This window comes from Salvelinus alpinus, chromosome 25 (assembly GCF_045679555.1).
Source record: "Salvelinus alpinus chromosome 25, SLU_Salpinus.1, whole genome shotgun sequence".
Classification (NCBI taxonomy): domain Eukaryota; kingdom Metazoa; phylum Chordata; class Actinopteri; order Salmoniformes; family Salmonidae; genus Salvelinus; species Salvelinus alpinus.
This window is the reverse complement of record NC_092110.1, coordinates 36,741,501-36,766,755: the sequence shown is the minus strand read 5'-3', so window position 1 is coordinate 36,766,755 and position 25,255 is coordinate 36,741,501. Positions and strand designations below refer to the sequence as shown.

The window sequence follows — 25,255 nt, the reverse complement described above, 5'->3', positions numbered from 1 at the left end:
ACTACATTCCAGGGGATACATACAAGGGGAAAACCTGATTCACAGACACAGAGAGAGGATCGGTTGAGGGAGACTCGCCTCTCTGCACCGTCTTTCCATTACATACACAGGCTCAGACAAACACACACACATAGACAGGCAAATGCACTTGCACACAGCTCAGACCATAGTTATGTGGAGAGAGGTGAGAGGTCAAGGAGGGGTGAACCTACGTGTGACCAGGTCAAAGGTCCTCCTCTCATCGGGGTTGGGGCGCACCTGACAGGTCAGGAGGTTGAGCTTCGCAGGTGGTCGGTTGATCTGTGGAACCAACGACACTGGGGTCAATTCCCACCCTAGGGCTGACACACACTTTACTACGCTGGCTCAGATGCTAGCTTTTCACATCGTCTTTTCCAGAATGGTCCCAACAACTATGGTATACAGGGCATTCGGAAAGTGTTCAGAACCCTTCACTTTTTCCACATTTTGTTACGTTACAGCCTTATTCTAAAATTGATTAAATATATTTTTTCCTCATCAATCTACACACAATATTCCATAATTACAAAGCAAAAACAGGTTCAGAAATTTTTGCAAATGTATAAAATAATGTAAAAACTGAAATATCACATTTGCATAAGTATTCAGACCCTTACCTTACTACTTTGTTAAAGCACAGCCTCAAGTCTTCTTGGGTATGACACAACAAGCTTGGCACACCTGTATTTGGGGAGTTTCTCCCATTCTTTTCTGCAGATCCTCTCAACCTCTGTCAGGTTGGAACTATTTTCAGGTCTCTTTTCAGGTCTCTCCAGAGATGTTAGATCAGGTTCAAATCCGGGCTCTGGCTGGACCACTCAAGGACATTCAGAGACTTGTCCCAAAGCCACTCCTGCCTTGTCTTCTATGTGCTTAGGGTCGTTGTCCTGTTGGAAGGTGAGCCTGGAGCAGGATTTCATCAAGGATCTCTCTGTACTTTGCTCCGTTCATCTTTCCCTCGATCCTGACTAGTCTCCCAGTCCCTGCCACTGAAAAACATACCCACGGCATGATGCTGCCACCACCATGCTTCAACGTAGGGATGGTATTGGCCAGGTGATTAGCGGTGCCTGGTTTCCTCCAGAAATTCAGGCCAAAGAGTTCAATCTTGGTTTCATCAGACCAGAGAATTTTGTTTCTCATGGTCTGAGAGTCCTTTAAGTGCCTTTTGGCAAACTCCAAGCGCGCTGTCATGTGCCTTTTACTGAGGAGTGGCTTCCGTCTGGCCACTCTCCCATAAAAGCTGGATTGGTGGAGTGCTGCAGAGATGGTTGTCCTTCTGGAAGTTTCTCCCATCTCCACAGAGGAACTCTGGAGCTCTGTCAGAGTGACCATCGGGTTCTTGGTCACCGTGCTTCTCCCTCGATTGCTGGCTGGGTGACCAGCTCTGGGAAGAGTCTTAGTGGTTCCAAATTTCTTCTATTGAAGAATTGTGGAGGCCACAGTGTTCTTGGGGACCTACAATGCTGAAGAAATGTTTTGGTACCCATCCCCAGATCTGTGCCTCGACACAATCCTGTCTCGGAGCTCTACAGACAAAACAAGTTGTAGAAACATCTCAAGGATGATCAATGGAAACAGGATGCACCTGAACTCAATTTCGAGTCTCATAGCAAAGGGTCTGAATAGTTATGTAAATAAGGTATTTTTAAATAAAATTTGCTACAATTTCTAAAACCCGTTTTTGCTTTGTCATTATGGGGTAGTGTGTAGATTGATGCAGAATAAAAAAAAATTACAAACATTTTAGAACAAGGCTGTAACGTAACAAAATGTGGAATTAGTGAAGGGGTCTGAATAATTTAAGAGTATGCATTACTAGGCCAGCCCAGTACAGCTTGGCTTAACTATAGTACATTTCAAGAGCATCAGCAACCTGGCGACTAGGGCTGTCCCCAAAAACAACAAAAATCTTGGTCGACCAAGAGTCGTCTGTTCTTTCGACCAATCAATTGATTGAAATATAGGCCTAAGTAAGTGACGGTATTAAGACTAAACAGGAAGCGCTCTCAGGCCTACAGCTCGATGGTGGTTATACAAGGCTGCTAATGACAGTGACATTACCTATTATTATAATGATGATCATAATAATAAATAGCAATATGGAGATCAAGGAAAAAGGAGGGTTATTATTATTATAAATAAATAAAAACAGACAATTTAAAACGATGTAAACAACGCTAAATAAATTATAAATAATACCAGAGAGGCTGGTCTAACAAAAATAAGTGTCAAGCCTTTATTACAGGAAAGATTAAAAACAACCGAGTTTGTGAAATGGTTGCTTGAGGCTTGGTGCTTATGGAATCAGTAGGCTATTACACAAACAGGCAGGATCTGTCTCATTTCTGTATATATACAGTACCAGTCAAAAGTTTGGACACACCTAATCATTCAAGTTTTATTTGAATTTTTACTATTTTCTACAATGTAGAAAAATAGTGAAGACATCAAAACTATGAAATAACATGTATGGAATCATGTAGTAACCCCAAACAGTGTTAAACAAATCAAAATATATTTTATATTTGAGATTCTTGTAAGTTGCCACCCTTTGCCTTGATGACAGCTTTGCACACTATTGGCATTCTCTCAACCAGCTTCATTAATTAACAGGTGTGACTTGTTAAAAGTTAAATAGGGAAATTTCTTTCCTTCTTAATGCGTTTGAGCCAATCAGTTGTGTTGTGACAAGGTAGGGGGTATACAGAAGATAGCCCTATTTGGTAACAGACCAAGTCCATATTATGGCAATAACAGCTCAAATAAGCAAAGAGAAACGACAGTCCATCATTACTTTAACACATGAAGGTCAGTCAATACGGAACATTTCAAGAACTTTAAAAGTTTCTTCAAGTGCAGTCGCAAAAACCATCAAACGCTATGATGAAACTGGCTCTCATGAGGACCGTCACAGTAAAGGAAGACTCAGAGTTACCTCTGCTGCAGAGGATAAGTTCATTAGAGTTACCAGCCCAAATAAATGCTTCACAGAGTTCAAGTAACAGACACATCTCAACATCAACTGTTCAGAAGAGACTGCGTAAATCAGGCCTTTGTGGTCGAATTGCTGAAAAGAAACCACTACTAAAGGACACCAATAAGAAGAAGAGACTTGCTTGGGCCAAGAAGAATTAGCAATGGATATCAGACCGGTGGAAATCTGTCCTTTGGTCTGATGAGTCCAAATTTTAGATTTTTGGTTCCAACCGCCATGTCTTTGTGAGACGCAGAGTACTGTAGGTGAAGCATGGAGGAGGAGGTGAGATGGTGTGGGGATGCTTTGCTGGTGACACTGTCTGATTTATTTCGAATTCAAGGCACATTTAACCAGCATGGCTACCACAGCATTCTGCAGCGATACGCCATCCCATTTGGTTTGCGCTTTGTGGGACTATCATTTATTTTTCAACAGGACAATGACCCAAAACACACCTCCAGGCTATGTAAGGGCTATTTGACAAGAAGGAGTGATGGAGGTCTGCATCAGATAACCTGGCCTCCACAATCACCCGACCTCAAACCAATTGAGATGTTTTGGGATGAGTTGAACCACTGAGTGGAGGAAAAGCAGGCAACAAGTGCTCAGCATATGTGGGAACTCCTTCAAGACTGTTGGAAAAGCATTCCAGGTGAAGCTGGCTGAGAGAATGCCAAGAGTGTGCAAAGCTGTCATCAAGGCAAAGGGCGGCTACTTTGAAGAACCTAAATGGGATGTCAGCCCTGTTGGCGACTGATTTAAAGTTACAGGTAGTCAAGTATACAGTAGTTTGAGGATTACTTTTGGCACTGAGCTTTTACTGTATGGTTTATATACTGTATTGGGTACAGGATATGAGAGGTGAATGAGATGTCAACTAAAAGGCCACATGACATGTTGAGTCTCACCGTGCTGTGGGAGATGGTCAGACAGCCGTACTTGACACCACACTTCCTCTTCTGCCAAACCTTCCTAATCCTGGAGGGAGGGAGGGAGGGAGACAGAGTGCACGAGAGAGAGGAAGAGACTCAGACCACATTCTAAGTCAGGCATAACTTACTGTATATCTACAGTACCATCAAGCTTACTCATCATATCTAGGAATACAAGTTCGTTTCCCCAACTGACTCACATCCCCCCTATGTTATCACACTGTAATCTAATGCTCTGAGAACAAGGAGAGAGGGGCTGGAATGGAGACATAGGACTGTTTTAGACTTCCAGGCTACCCCTGTCTCTCTCTCTCTCTTTACTCTCTCTCTCTCTCTCTCTCTCTCTCTCTCTCTCTCTCTCTCTCTCTCTCTCTCTCTCTCTCTCCTCACTCTTTCTCTCTCTCTCTCTCTCTTTTTCTCTCTCCTACCCCTCTCTCTCTCTCTCTTCTTTCTCCTCTCTCTTTACTCTCTTTCCCTTTCTCTCTCTCCTCTCTTTATGACCTGGGTTAGCTGGAGTAGCTGAATCCACTCATCCAGCCAGGCCTCTTCGCCAGGATCCAAACCCCAGAATAATGAAGACCAGCTGGGGCTGACATAGCACTGTGCCCCCACCCCTCCCACCCAGCCTCTCCATAATGTCACGCTGCACCCTGCTACAGACCCTAACCCTGCTGAGGCCTAACCTTAACCCTGCTCAGGCCTAACCTTAACCCTGCTGAGGCCTAACCTTAACCCTAACCCTGCTCAGGCCTAACCTTAACCCTTTTATTATTTTTATTTTTTATTTTACCTTTATTTATCTAGGCAAGTCAGTTAAGAACAAATTCTTATTTTCAATGACGGCCTAGGAACAGTGGGTTAACTGCCTGTTCAGGGGCAGAACGACAGATTGGTACCTTGTCAGCTCGGGGATTTGAACTTGCAACCTTTCGGTTACTAGTCCAACGCTCTAACCCACTAGGCTAACCCTGCTGAGGCCTAACCTTAACCCTAACCCTGCTGAGGCCTAACCTTAACCCTAACCCTGCTGAGGCCTAACCTTAACCCTAACCCTGCTGAGGCCTAACCTTAACCCTAACCCTGCTCAGGCCTAACCTTAACCCTAACCCTGCTGAGGCCTAACCTTAACCCTAACCCTGCTGAGGCCTAACCTTAACCCTAACCCTGCTCAGGCCTAACCTTAACCCTAACCCTGCTCAGGCCTAACCTTAACCCTAACCCTGCTGAGGCCTAACCTTAACCCTAACCCTGCTCAGGCCTAACCTTAACCCTAACCCTGCTGAGGCCTAACCTTAACCCTAACCCTGCTCAGGCCTGCTCCCATGTTAACCCCATAGATATCCTAATATCATATACCATATGTATACATCACTGGATCATTGCCTGAAGAATCTATGGGTCAGGAACCCTGAACTTGAGCCATATAAAGTGGATAATATGATAGCCATAAAACAGGGTTGTGACTAGATGGAGTACAGCTACAGACAAGATTTACCACTGAACTTGATTTTGGAAGTTTTAAAGCCAGACGATGAGATGGGGAGGGCACTTTCGTTGCTAAGGCGATAGCTAGCTAGCCTCTAGCGGTAGGACAGCAACAGGTTGTCAGTAGGGGGAGAGTTTTGATTTGAACATACCATATTTAGGCAGCATTGGCATTTAGCAGGACGAATTGGCTTGGTTCTATTGTATCTGTTCACTGGAGATTCGTTTTGATGTTTATTTCCCACCTCCTTACATGATAGGATAAATATGATTAATACATTGTGCACTACCGTTTGTTTATATCGATTTAGCTAGCTAGAATTGTGAAGAAGTGTCTATGGATACAAGCAACAGTACACAGATATTTAAATCAGAAATAAACAAAATCGCCAGTGAAACTATTGATTTTTACTTAGAGAACTCAACTAGATATCTGACTCCGACTGATCATCAAGTCCAAACTTCCGTGGTAGTTCAATGGTTAATCTCGTCCGTACCTGTACTAGTCACAACCATAAAACAGCCTGTGGAATCCTAGCCTAGTTCCGGGTCGGTTTGTGCCGTCTTGCCAAATCCAATGTGTGCTAGCTTATCATATAGCGCCGCCTCCCTTAAACTTGCCTCTGACTGGGCTTGAACCACGGTCCTCTGCCTCACCAACACATGAGACCGCCCGCTTGACAACATAAAAACCAGTTGAGCTATAGAAAAGGATCCAATTCGATAGCACCATTGGCAACATTTCAAGCTGGCTGTGAAGTGAGCTCACAGCACGGTCTAATCTCCGTTACACAGGCTAACAGAATCCTTCTATTGGGGTTAATGCTGGAAGTGGAGCCTTGTGTGTTTTCAGTACACGGTCAGTATTTTCCACAATCTCCAGACAGACTCACCCGTCACTCCTCTTCTGTAGGAAGCCTGACTTCTCCGTACCATACTTCTTGTTGCCTTGAGGCTGGTGGATGCTGTAGCCATTACCAGAGTTCTTTCTGGTCTGGTACTCCTGGGACAAAACGGGAGAAAAATACTTTATTACAATATAGATTGACTATGATTAGTTTTCTTTTTTTTTAACCACCCACCAGGGTTGTGTTCATTAGGGCAAGCAATGGAAAATGTTTAAAGCATTTTCCAACGGAAAATGAACACTTCTTATTGGACAAGCCCAGGTAGTCCCCATCTCTGTTTCAGTCAGTTTTCTTCCGTTTGGTGCCTAATGAACAGTACCTCTTTCCCCTCCATCTGTAGCAGCAGTCTTAGGGAGTCTCGTAGCTGAGAGAGCTGTCTCACCTCTTCTTCCTGGTCCTGACGCACCTACCGCACACACACACACACACACACACACACACACACACACACACACACACACACACACACACACACACACACACACACACACACACACACACACACACACACACACACACACAAGACAGATCAGCTGAATGCAATCTACTGTAGCTACTATATAAACAGACACTGATTTGGCTAATATATTGGGAGCATTTGGAGGGAGTTGCTGGTGTACGTGGCGTGCACTAGCTTTTCACAACGCCAACTGTCTCTCAAAAAGAATGGATTTGGGATGGGTAGCTTTGCTGATCTGTTCCCAATCAATGGGTGTGGACAGCTATTAAACCAAGCTTTGCATAATGTTGCAAAATAAAGTGTAACAGAGCATACTAGAACAGTCTTTGGTTTCTGGGTCCCCATCTTAGCCTGGTCCCATATCAATTTGTGCTGTCTTGCCAAATCAAACAGGATAACAACACAAAAACGTTTAGGTGAACCGTGAAAAAGTCCCAACAGGTTTCTTTTCCATAATTCTTCCTTGAACCTGAGAAACAGCGTGCCCGAGCTTGCCCCTTTTCCAACCATGTAGAGCAAGAAGAACCACTGACACTCTCATTAAACTCAAGTGTCTGTTGAGAGAGAGTGAGAGTGAGTGTGTGAGTGTGTGAGTGTGTGAGTGAGTGAGTGAGTGAGTGAGTGAGTGAGTGAGTGAGTGAGTGAGTGAGTGAGTGAGTGAGTGAGTGAGTGAGTGAGTGAGTGAGTAACCCGACACTAGGTCAGTAAACCACTAGGTGGAAAAGGCTCAGTATAACCACCACACCATGTCATTTAAGGTGGACCAGGCTCAGTATAACGACCACACCACCAGGCTCAGCATAACGACCACACCACCAGGCTCAGCATAACGACCACACCACCAGGCTCAGTATAACGACCACACCATGTCATTTAAGGTGGACCAGGCTCAGTATAACCACCACACCATGTCATTTAAGGTGGACCAGGCTCAGTATAACCACCACACCACCAGGCTCAGTATAACCACCACACCATGTCATTTAAGGTGGACCAGGCTCAGTATAACCACCACACCATGTCATTTAAGGTGGACCAGGCTCAGTATAACCACCACACCATGTCATTTAAGGTGGACCAGGCTCAGCATAACGACCACACCACCAGGCTCAGTATAACGACCACACCATTCCATTTAAGGTGGACCAGGCTCAGTATAACCACCACACCATGTCATTTAAGATGGACCAGGCTCAGCATAACCACCACACCATGTCATTTAAGGTGGACCAGGCTCAGTATAACCACCACACCATGTCATTTAAGGTGGACCAGGCTCAGCATAACCACCACACCATGTCATTTAAGGTGGACCAGGCTCAGCATAACGACCACACCATGTCATTTAAGGTGGACCAGGCTCAGCATAACGACCACACCATGCCATTTAAGGTGGACCAGGCTCAGCATAACGACCACACCCTGCCATTTAAGGTGGACCAGGCTCAGCATAACGACCACACCATGCCATTTAAGGTGGACCAGGCTCAGTATAACCACCACACCATGTCATTTAAGGTGGACCAGGCTCAGTATAACCACCACACCATGTCATTTAAGGTGGACCAGGCTCAGTATAACCACCACACCATGCCATTAAATATTTCCACACCACTGCCATGTAACCCTGACAACCATAACCGGTACTGAGTGATAGTCTCCTGGTTTGGCAGTTGGGGGATATGGGCAGGAAAATGTCTGGTCTGGTTTGGAAAGCCTGTCTAGGCGATTATAGCATAAGGGCCCGTACCTCCAATGAAATTGGGGAATAATTTTGGTTTCCCTTTCAGGAATGAAGGAGCAGTTATAGGAATTGCATAGGAATTGCACGGTCATGGACAGACCGTGTGTTGGGAAAGTCTGGGAGGAGAGACGAGGTTGAGGTTTAGGAGGTTTGTCTGCAGCGATGCATAATCTGTTAGTGTCTGTACAGGACTTCAGTAGCAGCTGATGACTAAGGTCCAGTTGGAGTTGGTAGTTAGTGTGTGTGTGTGTGTGTGTGTGTGAGACAGACAGACAGACAGGTAGGTAGACAGACAAAACAAAACAAATCGGTTGTTACTACCATGTGCACCGATGTAGCCAGCTTCTCCACAAAGGGACTAAGGTTCTCGGCAGCTTTCAAGCCGTCCTGGAAAAAACTGAGATGATACAACAATACTGAGTCATTGGTGGATGTCGACCATAACACTCAGGTACACACACACACACACACACACACACACACACACACACACACACACACACACACACACACACACACACACACACACACACACACACACACACACACACAGAACACATATAACATATGGAACAAAATTGTTAAGTAGCGTGGCAATACCTAGTAAAAGGAAGCCAAAACCAAACAGCCACAACATTTGACACCAGAAACCACAGTAACATTCCTGAGGTAAGATCTTGGTGCTGTTACATATGAGTAGTAGCAGGGAGATATGAAAGCCATACGCTTCCCATAAGGCCAAATGAGTCCAGCGAGTACTCTTACGATTCACACTATAGGACCAACCAGAACCGTACTGTCTTTGATATTACATTTTCTTAAAATGTTTTCTTTTAGACTATAGTGCAGTACAGCTCGGCTTGGCTCAGTAGCGTGAAAAAGGGGCATTAAAGCATAGAAGGAGAACTTACTTGAGCTGGGCCTGGAAGTACTTGATGAGACTCTGGAGCAGGTCTGGACCCTGACGTACCCTCAGCTCCTGGATCTTCAGTAGATACTGGACAAACCAGAGGACGAAAGTACTGGATTAGTAACCATGGTTACAGAGCTGGTTTCAGGTTCAGAAACGGTCACACTGGTTATAAACCGTTGGGTATCATTTTACTGATTTAAATCATGGTAGGAGAAATGTACTGTCTGTTCAGGAAACACTCCTGGTCTTAGTTGTAGACTGTAACTTGGGCACAGAGTTTTTCCTGGTCAGGACACATGGGCAGGAAAAATACTAGACTTTCATATGAACAAGTCTCTCCTGCCATAGACAATATGCTTCTCAGGACATAGCCTAAACATGACACGGCATAGAACAGTTTCAGGGTGTGTTTTTTTACCTGATCCATTTTTTGAACTGTTTGAAGTGTTTTAAATGTTGCTTTAAAAGGGAAATGCCTTGGTGAGAGCCAGCTGAAGGAGCTCTCTGCTGCTTTTGGAAGGAATGACTGCAGTCTGCTGTGTCTCTGCTCCATAAAGCCTTGTTTAAAACTGTCTGTCTGCGGCTGTGCTGGGTCATGTTTATTATGCACCAAATGGGGCAAAACGGACTGAAACAGCCCACTGGGCAAAAACTGGTAGAATCAACGTTGTTTCCACATCATTTCAACCAAAACACGATTAGTGTGATGATGTTGAATCAACGTTGAAAACAGATTGGATTTGCAAAAAGTAATCAACGTAAAGACGGGTTTTTTTACCCAACTTTTAAGCTAGATCCAATGACATGGTGACAACTCAACCAAATGTAAATCCAAACTGGATGTTGAACTGACGTTTGTGCCCAGTGGAAGGAATGTACAACCTCGACTTATCCAAAAACGTATTTTCGTTTTCAGTTGCATGTTTTCAAATGTTTTCTCTTGTGTGCCATAATGAACATGACCCAGACAAGGGCCTTGGAGAAGGGGGGGGGGGAATTCTCCTCCTCTACTTCTCCACCCATCTCAGCAGCTGGCCTCACAGAGAGTCCAACTAAAGAGTAAATTCCCCTACGCTCGTAAAGTGTAACTGTGGACTTTAACTGAGCTTAGCATTGGCTTCAGTGCCATTTCCAATCTGTACTGCACATTTTTACATTTCACAGTCTAGTCTGGGTCTGGCATCCTCCCCCACCTTGACACGATCTGTGCCGTTCAGGGGAGAAATTGTCCATATGCACAGATCTAGGATCAGATTCCCATCCCCCAAACCTACCCGTAAGTATTAGTGGCATTAGTGGAATAAGTGGCATTAGCGCCGTTTGCCGTAGTAGTAGTGCTGTTAGTGGTAGTAGTAGTGGTGTTAGCGGCATTAGTGGTATTAGCAGTGTTAATGGTAGTAGTGGTGTTAGCGGTATTAGCAGTGTTAGTGGTGGTAGTAGCAGTGTTAGTGGTAGTTGTGTTAGTAGTGGCGTTAGCGGTATTAGCAGTGTTAGCGCCGTTAGTGGTAGTAGTGGTGTTATCAGCATTAGCGGTATTAGCAGTGTTAGCGGCGTTAGCGGTAGTTGCAGCGTTATCGGCGTTAGCGGTAGTAGTGGTGTTAGCAGCGTTAGTACTGGTGTTAGCGGCGTTAGCGGTAGCAGTGGTGTTAGCGGCATTGGCAGTGTTAGTGGTAGTAGTGGTGTTGTGTTAGCAGTGTTAGTAGTGGTATTAGCAGTGTTAGTAGTGGTATTAGCTGTGTTAGTAGTAGTGGTTTTATCACCACTATTACCAAGACTTTAGATCAGTGTCTATGGGTAACTTTACTACGTGTGTGTCCGTCCCAGCTCTGTGTCCTCACCTCACACATCTGCAGCTGGAAGGTCCTCCTCTCTCGCTCCATGTCCTCCGTCACCTCGTATCCCTCCATCCTGATCAGGCCCGGCTGACGGCTCTTCTCCCTCCTCTCCAGCTTCCCACTGAGATAGAGAGAGAGGTAGAGAGAGGTAGAGAGAGAAATGTAGAGAAAGAGAGAGGTAGAGAGAGAGAGAGGTAGAGAAAGAGAGAGGTAGAGAGACAGAGGTAGAGAGACAGAGGTAGAGAGAGAGAGAGAGAGAGAGAGAGAGAGAGAGAGAGAGAGAGAGAAAAAAGAGAAAGAGAAAGAGAGAGAGAGAGAGAGAGAGAGAGAGAGAGAGAGAGAGAGAGAGAGAGGGGTAGAGAGAGAGGTAGAGAGACAGAGGTAGAGAGACAGAGGTAGAGAGACAGAGGTAGAGAGACAGAGGTAGAGAGACAGAGAGAGAGGTAGAGAGACCGAGAGAGAGACAGAGAGAGAGAGAGAGAGAGAGAGAGAGAGGTAGAGCGAGGTAGAGGACTTTAGACTGTAAAGCATCTTTATTGATACCGTTCAATGAAAGAAAAGAGCATTGTTAAATGGAGACGGACTCAACGTCAACATTCGTGGACACAGATGCTGACGAGTGAAAGGACAGTGCATTAGATATCTGTAGAATTGTCTTGGGATGAGGTGTGAGTGTGTGCATGTCTGTGTGTGAATGATAGAAAGAGATACGGGTGGATTTACAGGTATTTACTGCCCTAATCTTGGCCATTTTAAACATCATATTCCTGTAACAAACTCCCTCCTTCCAACTATTTCACCTGAGGAAACAGGAGAAAGGATAAGGGAGAGTGGAGGTGAAACCCCATTCTTATATTACATTGACTTAAAACCAGAACATGACTGGATGGGTGTACAGTAACACTCTCTTTTCATCTTTCTGAGAGGCACCACAAACCCTATGGAAGACTACTTCCCTCATAATCACTTTGGTAGAATGATATCAACTCACACTTTGATGTCATAATCCTTCCAGCTCTTCTCCAACTGTTTCTTCAACTCCTAAAGAAGAGAAGACAGAAGACCGATAGTTCAGTTGGGCTGCGCTCCGGACAAGTCAAATAAACACTGCGTCTATATTATCTGAAGTGTGGACAGTCACAGAACACTGTACAGTCACAGAACACTGTACAGTCACAGGACACTGTACAGTCACAGAACACTGTACAGTCACAGGACCCAGGGGCCCCAAACTTAGATTACATTTGACTGTGAATAGTAGGCTCTGGCCCCTTCATACACCTTATATGACACTTCAACAATGGGGTTTACTGTACCAATAACAAAACCTATTGCTGGTGAATGACCTCTCATTAAGTAGGACAAGGAAGCCTGGCCTGGTAAAACTCCAGGCCCTAGTACCTGTAGCTTTTGGCCCGGGAGAGGCAAAGGTCGAGTCATGCGTCCTCCGAAACATGACCCGCCAAGCCGCGCTTCTTAACACCCGCTCGCTAAACCCGGAAGCAATTTGCACCAATGTGTCGGAGGAAACAACGTTCAACTGAAGACCAGAGTCAGCCTGGAGGTACCCGGCCCGCCACAAGGAGTCGCTAGAGTGCGATGAGCCAAGTAAAGCTCCCCTGGCCAAACCCTTCCCTAACCCGGACGACACTGGGCCAATTGTGCGCCGCCCTATGGAACTCCCGGTCACAGCCAGTTGTGACACAGCCTGGGATCAAACCCCAGGCTGTAGTGACGCCGCAACACTGCGATGCAGTGCCTTAGACTGCTGTGCCCCTCGGGAGGCCCTAGATGTATCTCTTATTGTCTAGATTACTTTACAGACACAGTAGAGGAGACAGAAGTGTTCCACTATGTAGTGTACACTACAGTAGGGTTACTCACCAGTCTGCTGTCTCTAAGCTCACTCTTCAAGACATTCTCCAAGGGAAAAGAGATTATATTGTTCAAATTCTGGACCTGGAAGACAGGAAGGGAGCGAGGGAGGGAGAGAGGGAGAAAGAGGAAGAGGGAGAGAGGCAATGAGTCACATAGCTACACACAGACACACACGTTCCGATTTAAAACGATGAAACAACAAAAACCTGTATTGGTTCCTAGGGACCCTATAATGTTGTTCCAGCTTCCCAGTGAGTCACATTCCATGGGATGGCTATGATCAACTTGTGATTCAATCCATATGTTCCCAGAGTGCACCATAATTTGTATGATTTTATTTGTGGGCTTAGAATGTGTGCATTACCAAATCAAAATTGCGATTCAGATGGAATGACTGTATTCTAGTTAGTCATGCTGAGATACATCCTGTTATGCAGTCAGTTGGACTACAGATGTACGGTGCCTGTTTTAGGACATCCACAAGACATGTCCATTAAAATGAAGGCTTGGTGCAGTAAAGTCGGTCAAGTCCTCCTCCACCTCAGATCTTACAGGGCTAATAGATCATATAAACCCTACCACCCAGGGAAAAAGGACATGTCCTTAAATGTACACCATACACATGAACGCTTGGTGCAGTCAAGTCCTCCTCCACCTCAGATCTTACAGGGCTAATAGATCATATAAACCCTACCACCCAGGGAAAAAGGACATGTCCTTAAATATACACCATACACATGAACGCTTGGTGCAGTTAAGTCCTCCTCCAGTTCTTGCTCTTACAAGGCTAGTGCATCATATAAACCCTACCACCCAAGAACATGGCACCGTGCCATCCCCTCCCTCTCTCTTATCTCAAGGCAGGGAGGGGAACTACTGAATGATTAGCTCCACGTGTTGGGTAGTGTCTATGTAGGTTTATTCTCATTCATATACAGTACGTCAACATGTTGGGGTTTTAGGCTGGGCTTCTGTATAGCACTTTGTAACATTGGCTGATGTAAAAAGTGCTTTATAAATACATATGACTGATTGATGTCCGCCATTTTCCTCTGTTTTGAATAACAGCATGTCACATGGGGAAAATCTACATTGGTTTAAGCCTGTTCTTTCAATTCAATATACTTCATTTATCCCACAAGGGGAAATGATGTAGACAGGAGTGAATATGTGACTTGTTTTAGGAAACTAGGCGTATGTCGCACGTCACTACCTCACAGGAGAGCCATTTGAACTGAAACATTTACCAAAATGTGTTTTTTGGCAGAAATGCCTTCTGGAACATGTGAACTTTTATGTGCCTTAATAACAAACTTGTATTCCATCCATAAATACAAATAAAATTATTAAATTATGAGCATAGTTGGTTTAACCATGGAAAAAGCCAGGAACCTTCCCGCTAGCCATGATTGGCTAAGATAATGGATGGGCTGGACATGCCGGGAGATCAGTTCTGATTGGTCTGCCATGAAGAATGCTTCTGTCTATAACGTGAGCTGTTCAGTATGTGTTGATGGTCCTTTCTACTGCATCGTTTGTGAAAGATATAACGTTACCCATCGAGAACTACAAAAGTTTTGCTGCTTTTCTCAACAACGTTGATGCCCTGAATTTAGCAGGCGCTATCGACAGATCAGTTGGGAAAAGTGATGGTCTACTTTCTGCACACGCCACGGTCAGTGTGAACCGGAGTAACTTGACACAACGCTGGCCAAACAAGATGTAGCTACAAACAAAACAGAGTTAAATGGTTCCAGTCTGCCGTGTAGTATTCATCCATGTATACGGGTAAGAGGCTAGCTACAGTTTTAGAAATAAGTTTCTAATTTTGTCAGAAAGTCATTTTATTGCAAGTTAAAGAGTACTGTTAGTTAGCTAGCAAACGTTAGCTTGCTGGCTCGCTAGCTAACGTTACGTGTGTGACCTGTGTAGTAATGTTATTCAAATCAGAAACCCATTTGCATTGCTAGTTATAGCCTAATGTTAGCTAGCTAACATTAAACCTAGTTTGTTAGCTTTAAGCTACAAGCAGATTCATACTACAGCTAAGACCATGTTTGTATTGGTAGTAGTATGAGTATGGATTATTCCAGTTCATTGTTTAGGTAGCTTGTTACATGTCTAAACAGAAGACTATACTTAGGCCGGATTATTACATGACCCATCAAATTAGCTAGGTGTGTCTGGGCGTGATTATGGCCATCTATTGTATTTCATGAACATGCGTACTTGTCTAGACAATAGTGACCCATCCACTTAGCTAGATGTGGCTGTGGGGGGGGGGGGGGGGGTTACAGCATTTCTTTCACATGACCCATCAATTTACAAGTGTGTCTGAGTAAGCGTCATCTAATAATTATGAAATATTTATCTGGACACTTCCTGTTTTTGATATTGCTACTATGCAAGTAACCACTTCACTGTACCATTTACACCTTCTGTATCATATGCATGTGACAAATATACTTAGATATTGTTTGATATATGGTGTGTTTACCACATGGCCTCACATGTGAAACCTTAAAGAGATGGGTGGGGCTAAGGCTTAAGAGGGTGTGAATGATGCTGAATGGATGTAGAAAAAGAAGAGCTCTCCAGTAGGTACCAAAACATGTAAAAAACACCATTTCAAATTTTGCTACATGAGACCGAATCGAGGCGGTCGTACACATATACACATATACAGTTAGCCAAATACATTTAAACTCAGTTTTTCACAATTCCTGACATTTAATCCTAGTAATAATTCCCTGTCTTAGGTCAGTTAGGATCACCACTTTATTTTAAGAATGTGAAATGTCAGAATAAAAGTAGAGAATGATTTATTTCAGCTTTTATTTCTTTCATCACAATCCCAGTGGATCAGAAGCTCACATACACTCAATTAGTATTCGGTAGCATTGCCTTTAAATTGTTTAACTTGGGTCAAACGTTTTGGGTAGCCTTCCACAAGCTTCCCACAATAAGTTGGGTGAATTTTGGCCCATTCCTCCTGACGGAGCTGGTGTAACTGAGTCAGGTTTGTAGGCCTCCTTGCTCGCACACGCTTTTTCAGTTCTCCCACAAAGTTTCTATAGGATTGAGGTCAGGGCTTTGTGATGGCCACGCCAATAACTTGACTTTGTTGTCCTTAAGCCATTTTGCCACAACTTTGTAAGTATGCTTGGGGTCATTGTCCATTTGGAAGACCCATTTGCGACCAAGCTTTAACTTCCTGACTGATGTCTTGAGATGTTGCTTCAATATTTCCACAATTTTCCTACCTCATGATGCCATCTATTTTGCGAAGTGCACCAGTCCCTCCTGCAGCAAAGCACCCACACAACATGATGTTTATTTTATTTTTATTTCACCTTTATTTAACCAGGTAGGCCAGTTGAGAACAAGTTCTCATTTACAACTGCGACCTGGCCAAGATAATGCAAAGCAGTGCGACACAAACAACAACACAGAGTTACACATGGAATAAACAAACATACAGTCAATAATACAATAGAGAAAGTCTATATACAGTGTGTGCAAATAGTGACAAAATAGGCCATAGTGACAAAATTATTACAGTATGGCAAATTAAACACTGTGGTGATAGATGTGCAGAAGATGAGTGTGCAAGTAGCGGTACTGAGGTGCAAAAGAGCTAAATAAATAAAATAAATAACAATATGGTGATGAGGTAGTTGGATGGGCTATTTACAGATTGGCTATGTACAGGTGCATTGATCTGTGAGCTGCTCTGACAGCTGGTGCTTAAAGCTAGTGAGGGAGATATGAGTCTCCAGCTTCAGTGATTTTTGCAGTTCGTTCCAGTCATTGGCAGCAGAGAACTGGAAGGAAAGGCGCCCGAAGGAGGAATTGGCTTTGGGGATGACCAGTGAAATATACCTGCTGATCGCGTGCTGCGGGTGGGTGCTGCTATGGTGACCAGTGAGCTGAGATAAGGCGGGGGGCTTTACCTAGCAACGACTTATAGATGACGCTGATGATGATGCTGCCACCCCGTGCTTCACAGTTGGGATGGTGTTCTTCGGCTTGCAAGGCTCCCCCTTTTGCCTCCAAACATAACGATGGTCATAGTGGCTAAATAGTTATATTTTTGTTTCATCAGACCAGAGGACATTTCTCCAAAAAGTACGATCTCTGTCCCCATATGCAGTTGCAAACCGTAGTCTGGCTTTTTTATGGCGGTTTAGGAGCAGTGGCTTCTTCCTTGCTGGGTGGCCTTTCAGGTTATGTCGATATAGGACTCGTTTTACTGTGGATATAGATACTTTTGTACCTGTTTCCTCCAACATCTTCACAAGGTCCTTTGCTGTTGTTCTGGGATTGATTTGCAGTTTTCGCACCAAAGTACATTCATCTCTAGGAGACAGAACGCGTCTCCTTCCTGAGTGGTATGACGGCTGCGTGGTCCCATGGTGTTTATACTTGCGTACTATTGCTTGTACAGATGAACTTGGTACCTTCAGGCATTTGGAAATTGCTTCCAAGGATGAACCAGACTTGTGGAGGTCTACAATTGTTTTCTGAAGTCTTGGCTGATTTCTTTTGGATTTTCCCATGATGTCAAGCAGAGGCACTGTTTGAAGGTAGGCCTTGAAATACATCCACAGGTACACCTCCAATTGACTCAAATGATGTCAATTAGCCTATCAGAGTCTTCTAAAGCCACGACATAATTTTCTGGAATTTTCCAATCTGTTTAAAGGCTCAGTCAACTTAGTGTATGTAAACTTCTGACCCACTGCAATTGTGATACAGTGAATTATAAGTGAAATAATCTGTCTGTAAACAATTGTTGGAAAAATGACTTGTGTCATGAAGGAAGTAGATGCCCTAACCGACTTGCCAAAACTATAGTTTGAAATTTGTGGAGTGGTTGAAAAACGAGTTTTAATGACTCCAACCTAAGTGTATGTAAACTTCCAACTTCAACTGTACGTACATCAATAAAATATATGTTGGATGTGAAACAAATACAAATCTCCTTGTTCTGCCCACAGTTTTTATTTACTTCATATGATGGATGAAGTGATATCACTCAATGGAAACAACCCTTCTCAAATATAATTCTTAGATAATCAAACCTATGAGCAAACAACATTCCAGAAAAGCATCCAGAAAATTGTGCTTACTGGGAAAACATCTGAAGGTCTTATGTAAATCCAATTGATTAACAATACACTGACTGACTGTTCAAAAACATGTCCTGTACTGAAGCAGCTTTGTAGGTAAATACAAGTCAACCACTTCCCTCTTCTGAGTTCATACACAAGTTAACCTTGAGAAATTGATCCAAAGCTTTGTTTGTTTTGATTGGCTTCCAATAACTTAGCCAATGGAAAAAGGCCTTGTGTAGGCCAAACAGTGAAACCACACACACAGTTTACTTTAAAAGCCCCTAAATCAAACAGCGGTAGTGAGTTGGATTGGTTTCCCCAGTTCCCTCAAACACTTCCTCTAGAGCAGGGGTGTCAAACATACGGCCCGCGGGCCGGAACCGGCCCCCAAGGAGGTTCGATCAGGCCCGCAGGATAATTTGAAAGTGGAAAAAATGCATAAAAGACATGGAATTAATATTTTTAATTCGCTGCAATTCATGGATTATCCGCTAAGGGGCGCACTCTTTCCATCAGAGTAGAAGACAAGCCGCATCACTGAGACAGACTGAAAACAGCAGACGGTATCAATGCGCCATCTGCTGCTTGTTACGACGTTGTTAATACCTTGGTCTCTACCTCTCCACTACACCCTCATTAGCCAAAATGTCGTTATCCAAACGGAGAAAAGTAGATAAGGAGTGTAGAATTTTCAAAGAAAAATACAAGTCCAGACTAGACTAACACCTTTAAAATGCTGCCTTAGATACTGTTTGCATTGAAAGAATACAGCTCTGTGAAGATGAATCCTTACTGTGGTGATTTAAAAAATGTGCACTTTAATGTTAGTCAGCAGCTTCAAAACAAAAGTTGTGTGATGGAATTCTACTGTTCATACAACTCCATAAATTTTCAGTATGTATTGTATGTGTATGTATGTTTCATGTATGAAGTTTACAGATTTACAGGACAGGCGAACACTTTCTTCATTACACATTTAAAATCACTCTCCTTAGTTTGTAAGGTGTACGCAGGGATTACATTTAGATTTTATATGCGTATGTGTAAGTGGTTTAAAAATTCCTTTCTTTAAAAGTCTCATTTAATCTTAAAGTGCATTACTATATTTTTCAGTACCAATTAAAGTTTTGTGCCTTTGTACAATCAGTGGGATCAGTTGCAATGCATATTTGTGAATGATAAAAGTAAATTGCACATTTGTCTAAGGAAATATGAGGTGTTTCATGAAATGTTTTGTAAAAGGATAGTTCATTAAATTTCAATATTTTCCTAATGTTCTTGTGCTTCTTTACACCAAAACAAAGGAAAGACATGATATTTTGGTTATTTATAGCAGAGTATGGTATAATTTTAATGGTCCGGCCCACTTGACATCTCCCTAGGCCGTATGTGGCCCACGATGCGAAATGAGTTTGACACCCCTGCTCTAGAGCCTGCGTGGGAAACTTTGATTGACAGATGGGGGGAGGGACCTTGTCCACTCACAGCACACAGAGGTCTGGGAGGAATTATCATTGCCATGGAGACTATCAGTGGGAGGGTTTCGGCTTGCTCCAGTTTTCTGAATGGCTCTAATTGATCTCATGCAGCTGTTGTATCCCTCCAACACAAACACACACACAAACAAACACACACATACCTGAGACAAGTTTGGGGTCTCCCCTCACCCTTCCTCTCCCTAAAAACTGAGGAGCTTTGACCCTCGAGTTGTGACCAAACTGCAACTCATTCATAAATAACCCCTCTGACAGCACACACACACACACACACACACACACACACACACACACACACACACACACACACACACACACACACACACACAGGGGTTATTGAGATCATGGCTTGCATCTTGCATCTTAACGTTGACATTGTGGAGAGAGTTGAGTAATGCTTCTAGGACCATACTTTAATCATGTAACATAACCAGATAATAATTTCATGGATGGAGCTCAACTACACAGGTTTATGGATTATAATATTGCCCCGGGGTGTTTTCATTATGCTACAAATAGAAGAAATTGACTGAAACAGTGACCACAGGACAAAATGTAGACAATAGTACAAATAAAAAACCCTTGAATGAGTAGGTGTGTCCAAACTTTTGACAGGTACTGTATATACACTCCCGGTCAAAAGTTTGGACACACCTACTCAATCAAGGGTTTTTCTTTATTTTTACTATTTTCTACATTGTAGAATAATAGCGAAGACATCAAAACTATGAAATAACACATATGGAATCACGTAGTAACCAAGAAAATTTTAAATAAAAATATATTTTATATTTGAGATTCTTCAAATAGCCACCCTTTGCCTTGATGACAGCTTTGCACACTCTTAGTATTCTCTCAACCAACTTCACCTGGAATGCTTTCTCAACAGTATTGAAGGATGTCCCACATATGCTGAGCACTTGCTGGCTGCTTTTCCTTCACTCTGCGGTCCGACTCATCCCAAACCAACCACCATTCGACCATCAAGGCCTGATTCACACAGTCTCCTCTGAACAGTTGCTGTTGAGATGTGTCTGTTACTTGAACTCTTGAAGCATTTAGTTGGGCTGCAATTTCTGAGACTGGTAACTCTAATGAACTTATCCTCTGCAGCAGAGGTAACTCTGGGTTTTCATGAGAGCCAGTTTCATCATAACGCCTGATGGGTTTTGCAAGTGCACTTGAAGAAACTTTTAGAAATGTTCCGTATTGACTGACCTTCATGTCTTAAAGTAATGATGGACTGTCATTTCTCTTTGCTTAATTGAGTTTCTTTCCATAATATGGACTTGGTATTTTACCAAATAGGGCTATCTTCTGTATAGCAACCCCCTACCCTGTCACAACACAACTGATTGGCTCAAAGAAGGAAATAAATTCCACAAATTAACTTTTAAGAAGGCACACCTGTTAATTGAAATGCATTCCAGGTGACTACCTCATGAAGCTGGTTGAGAGAATGCCAAGAGTGTGCAAAGCTGTCATCAAGGCAAAGGGTGGCTATTTGAAGAATCTCAAATATAAAATATATTTTAAAGAAAAACCCTTGAATGTGTAGGTGTTCTAAAACGTTTGACCGGTAGTGTATATACTACACACTACCGTTCAAAAGTTTGGGGACACTTAGAAATGTCCTTGTTTTCCATGAAAACATACATGAAATGAGTTGCAAAATTAATAGGAAATATAGTCAAGATGTTGACAAGGTTATAAATAATGATTTTTAATTGAAATAATAATTGTGTCCTTCAAACTTTGCTTTCGTCAAAGAATCCTCCATTTGCAGCAATTACAGCCCTGTAGACCTTTGGCATTCTAGTTGTCAATTTGTTGAGGTAATTTGAAGAGATTTCACCCCATGCTTCCTAAAGCACCTCCCACAAGTTGGATTGGCATGATGGGCACTTCTTACGTACCGTACAGTCAAGCTGCTCCCACAACAGCTCAATAGGGTTGAGATCCAGTGACTGTGCTGGCCACTCCATTATAGACAGAATACCAGCTGACTGCTTCTTCCCTAAATAGTTCTTGCATAGTTTGGAGCGGTGCTTTGGGTTATTGTTCTGTTGTAGGAAGAAATTGGCTCCAATTAAGCGATGTCCACAGGGTATGGCATGGCGTTGCAAAATGGAGTGATAGCCTTCCTTCTTCAAGAACCCTTTTATCCTGTACAAATCTCCCACTTTACCACCACCAAAGCACCCCCCAGACAATCACATTGCCTCCACCATGCTTGATAGATGGCGTCAAGCACTCCTCCAGCATTTTTTCATTTTTTCTGCGTCTCACAAATATTCTTCTAGATCAAACCTAGATATGTCTGTCCATAACACTTTTATCCAATCTTCCTCTTTCCAGTGTCTGTGTACTTTTACCCATCTTAATATTTTATTTTTATTGGCCAGTCTGAGATATGGCTTTTTCTTTGTAACTTTGCCTAGAAGGCCAGCATCCCGGAGTCGCCTCTTCACTGTTGACGTTGAGACTGGTGTTTTGTGGGTACTATTTAATGAAGCTGCCAGTTGAGGACTTGTGAGGCGTCTGTTTCTCAAACTAGACACTAATGTGCTTGTCCTCTTGCTCAGTTGTGCACCGGGCCTCCCACTCCTCTTTCAATTCTGGTTAGAGTCAGTTTGCTCTGTTCTGTGAAGGGAGTAATACACAGCATTGTACGAGATCTTCAGTTTTTGGCAATTTCTCGCATGGAATAGCCTTACTTTCTCAGAACAAGAATAGACTGACGAGTTTCAGAAGAAAGTTCTTTGTTTCTGGCCAATTTGGGCCTGTAATCGAACCCATTTTTATTTTACCTTTATTTAACCAGGTAGGCCAGTTGAGAACAAGTTCTCATTTACAACTGCGACCTGGCCAAGATAAAGCAAAGCAGTGCGACAAAAACAACAACACAGAGTTACACATGGGATAAATAAACGTACAGTCAATAACACAATAGAAAAATCTATATACAGTGTGTGCAACTGTAGTAAGACTGGGGAGGTAAGACAATAAATAGGCCATAGTGGCAAAATAATTACAATTTAGCATTAACACTGGAGTGATAGATGTGCAGATGATGATGTGCAAGTAGAGATACTGGGTGCAAAGAGCAAAAATAAATGATAAATGCTCCAGATACACAACTAGTCTTGAGGCCCAGTTTTATTGCTTCTTTAATCAGAACAACAGTTTTCAGCTGTGATAACATAATTGTAAAAGGGTTTTCTAATTAGCCTTTTAAAATGATAAACTTGGATTAGCTAACACAACGAGCCATTGGAACACAGGAGTGATGGTTGCTGATAATAGGCCTCTGCACGCCTATGCAGATATTCCATTAAAAATCAGCTGTTTCCAGCTACAAAGGTAATTTACAACATTAACAATGTTTACACTGTATTTCTGATCAATTTGATGTTATTTAAATGGTCAAAAAATGTGCTTTGCTTTCAAAAACAACGACATTTCTAAGTGACCACAAACCTTTGAACGGTAGTATATATATACAGTGGGGAGAACAAGTATTTGATACACTGCCGATTTTGCAAGTTTTCCTACTTACAAAGCATGTAGAGGTCTGTAATTTTTATCATAGGTACACTTCAACTGTGAGAGACGGAATCTAAAACAAAAATCCAGAAAATCACATTGTATGATTTTTAAGTAATTAATTTGCATTTTATTGCATGACATAAGTATTTGATCACCTACCAACCAGTAAGAATTCCGGCTCTCACAGACCTGTTAGTTTTTCTTTAAGAAGCCCTCCTGTTCTTCACTCATTACCTGTATTAACTGCACCTGTTTGAACTCGTTACCTGTATAAAAGACACCTGTCCACACACTCAATCAAACAGACTCCAACCTCTCCACAATGGCCAAGACCAGAGAGCTGTGTAAGGACATCAGGGATACAATTGTAGACCTGCACAAGGCTGGGATGGGCTACAGGACAATAGGCAAGCAGCTTGGTGAGAAGGCAACAACTGTTGGCGCAATTATTAGAAAATGGAAGAAGTTCAAGATGACGGTCAATCACCCTCGGTCTGGGGCTCCATGCAAGATCTCACCTCGTGGGGCATCAATGATCATGAGGAAGGTGAGGGATCAGCCCAGAACTACACGGCAGGACCTGGTCAATGACCTGAAGAGAGCTGGGACCACAGTCTCAAAGAAAACCATTAGTAACACACCATGCCGTCATGGATTAAAATCCTGCAGCGCACGCAAGATCCCCCTGCTCAAGCCAGCGCATGGTTTCGGGGCTGTCGCTGGGCAATACGGACTTTCGGCTCCCTCCAAAGATTTTCTATTGGGTTCAGGTCTGGAGACTGGCTAGGCCACTCCAGGACCTTGAGATGCTTCTTACGGAGCCACTCCTTAGTTGCCCTGGCTGTGTGTTTCGGGTCGTTGTCATGCTGGAAGACCCAGCCACGACCCATCTTCAATGCTCTTACTGAGGGAAGGAGGTTGTTGGTCAAGATCTCGCGATACATGGCCCCATCCATCCTCCCTTCAATACGGTGCAGTCGTCCTGTCCCCTTTGCAGAAAAGCATCCCCAAAGAATGATGTTTCCACCTCCATGCTTCACGGTTGGGATGGTGTTCTTGGGGTTGTACTCATCCTTCTATTCCTCCAAACACGGCGAGTGGAGTTTAGAGCAAAAAGCTCTATTTTTGTCTCATCAGACCACATGACCTTCTCCCATTCCTCCTCTGGATCATCCAGATGGTCATTGGCAAACTTCAGACGGGCCTGGACATGCGCTGGCTTGAGCAGGGGGACCTTGCGTGCGCTGCAGGATTTTAATCCATGACGGCGTAGTGTGTTACTAATGGTTTTCTTTGAGACTGTGGTCCCAGCTCTCTTCAGGTCATTGACCAGGTCCTGCCGTGTAGTTCTGGGCTGATCCCTCACATTCCTTATGATCATTGATGCCCCACGAGGTGAGATCTTGCATGGAGCCCCAGACCGAGGGTGATTGACCGTCATCTTGAACTTCTTCCATTTTCTAATAATTGTGCCAACAGTTGTTGCCTTCTCACCAAGCTGCTTGGCTATTGTCCTGTAGCCCATCCCAGCCTTGTACAGGTCTACAATTTATCCCTGATGTCCTTACACAGCTCTCTGGTCTTGGCCATTGTGGAGAGGTTGGAGTCTGTTTGATTGAGTGTGTGGACAGGTGTCTTTTATACAGGTAACGAGTTCAAACAGGTGCAGTTAATACAGGTAATGAGTGGAGAACAGGAGGGCTTCTTAAAGAAAAACTAACAGGTCTGTGAGAGCCGGAATTCTTACTGGTTGGTAGGTGATCAAATACTTATGTCATGCAATAAAATGCAAATTAATTAATTAAAAATCATACAATGTGATTTTCTGGATTTTTGTTTTAGATTCCGTCTCTCACAGTTGAAGTGTACCTATGATAAAAATGACAGACCTCTACATGCTTTGTAAGTAGGAAAACCTGCAAAATCGGCAGTGTATC

At 43.3% G+C, this 25,255-nt stretch overlaps 1 protein-coding gene across 3 annotated transcripts in view; it reads right to left on the bottom strand.

The window, feature by feature from the left end:
- The window catches only part of LOC139553881 (arf-GAP with SH3 domain, ANK repeat and PH domain-containing protein 3-like), a 70,765-nt gene that overhangs the window by 27,954 nt on the left and 17,556 nt on the right, over nt 1-25,255 (bottom strand). For 2 of the 3 annotated variants that reach the window (XM_071366634.1, XM_071366632.1), the window contains exons 4-12: nt 13,163-13,237; nt 12,270-12,319; nt 11,282-11,399; nt 9,442-9,527; nt 8,852-8,927; nt 6,646-6,732; nt 6,312-6,421; nt 3,910-3,979; nt 213-300 (exon numbers count right to left, since the gene is read on the bottom strand). In XM_071366634.1, the coding sequence (XP_071222735.1) occupies nt 213-300; nt 3,910-3,979; nt 6,312-6,421; nt 6,646-6,732; nt 8,852-8,927; nt 9,442-9,527; nt 11,282-11,399; nt 12,270-12,319; nt 13,163-13,237 (760 nt within the window). The remainder of the gene's footprint in view (nt 1-212; nt 301-3,909; nt 3,980-6,311; nt 6,422-6,645; nt 6,733-8,851; nt 8,928-9,441; nt 9,528-11,281; nt 11,400-12,269; nt 12,320-13,162; nt 13,238-25,255) is intronic. The other variant, XM_071366633.1, reaches the window with a different exon arrangement.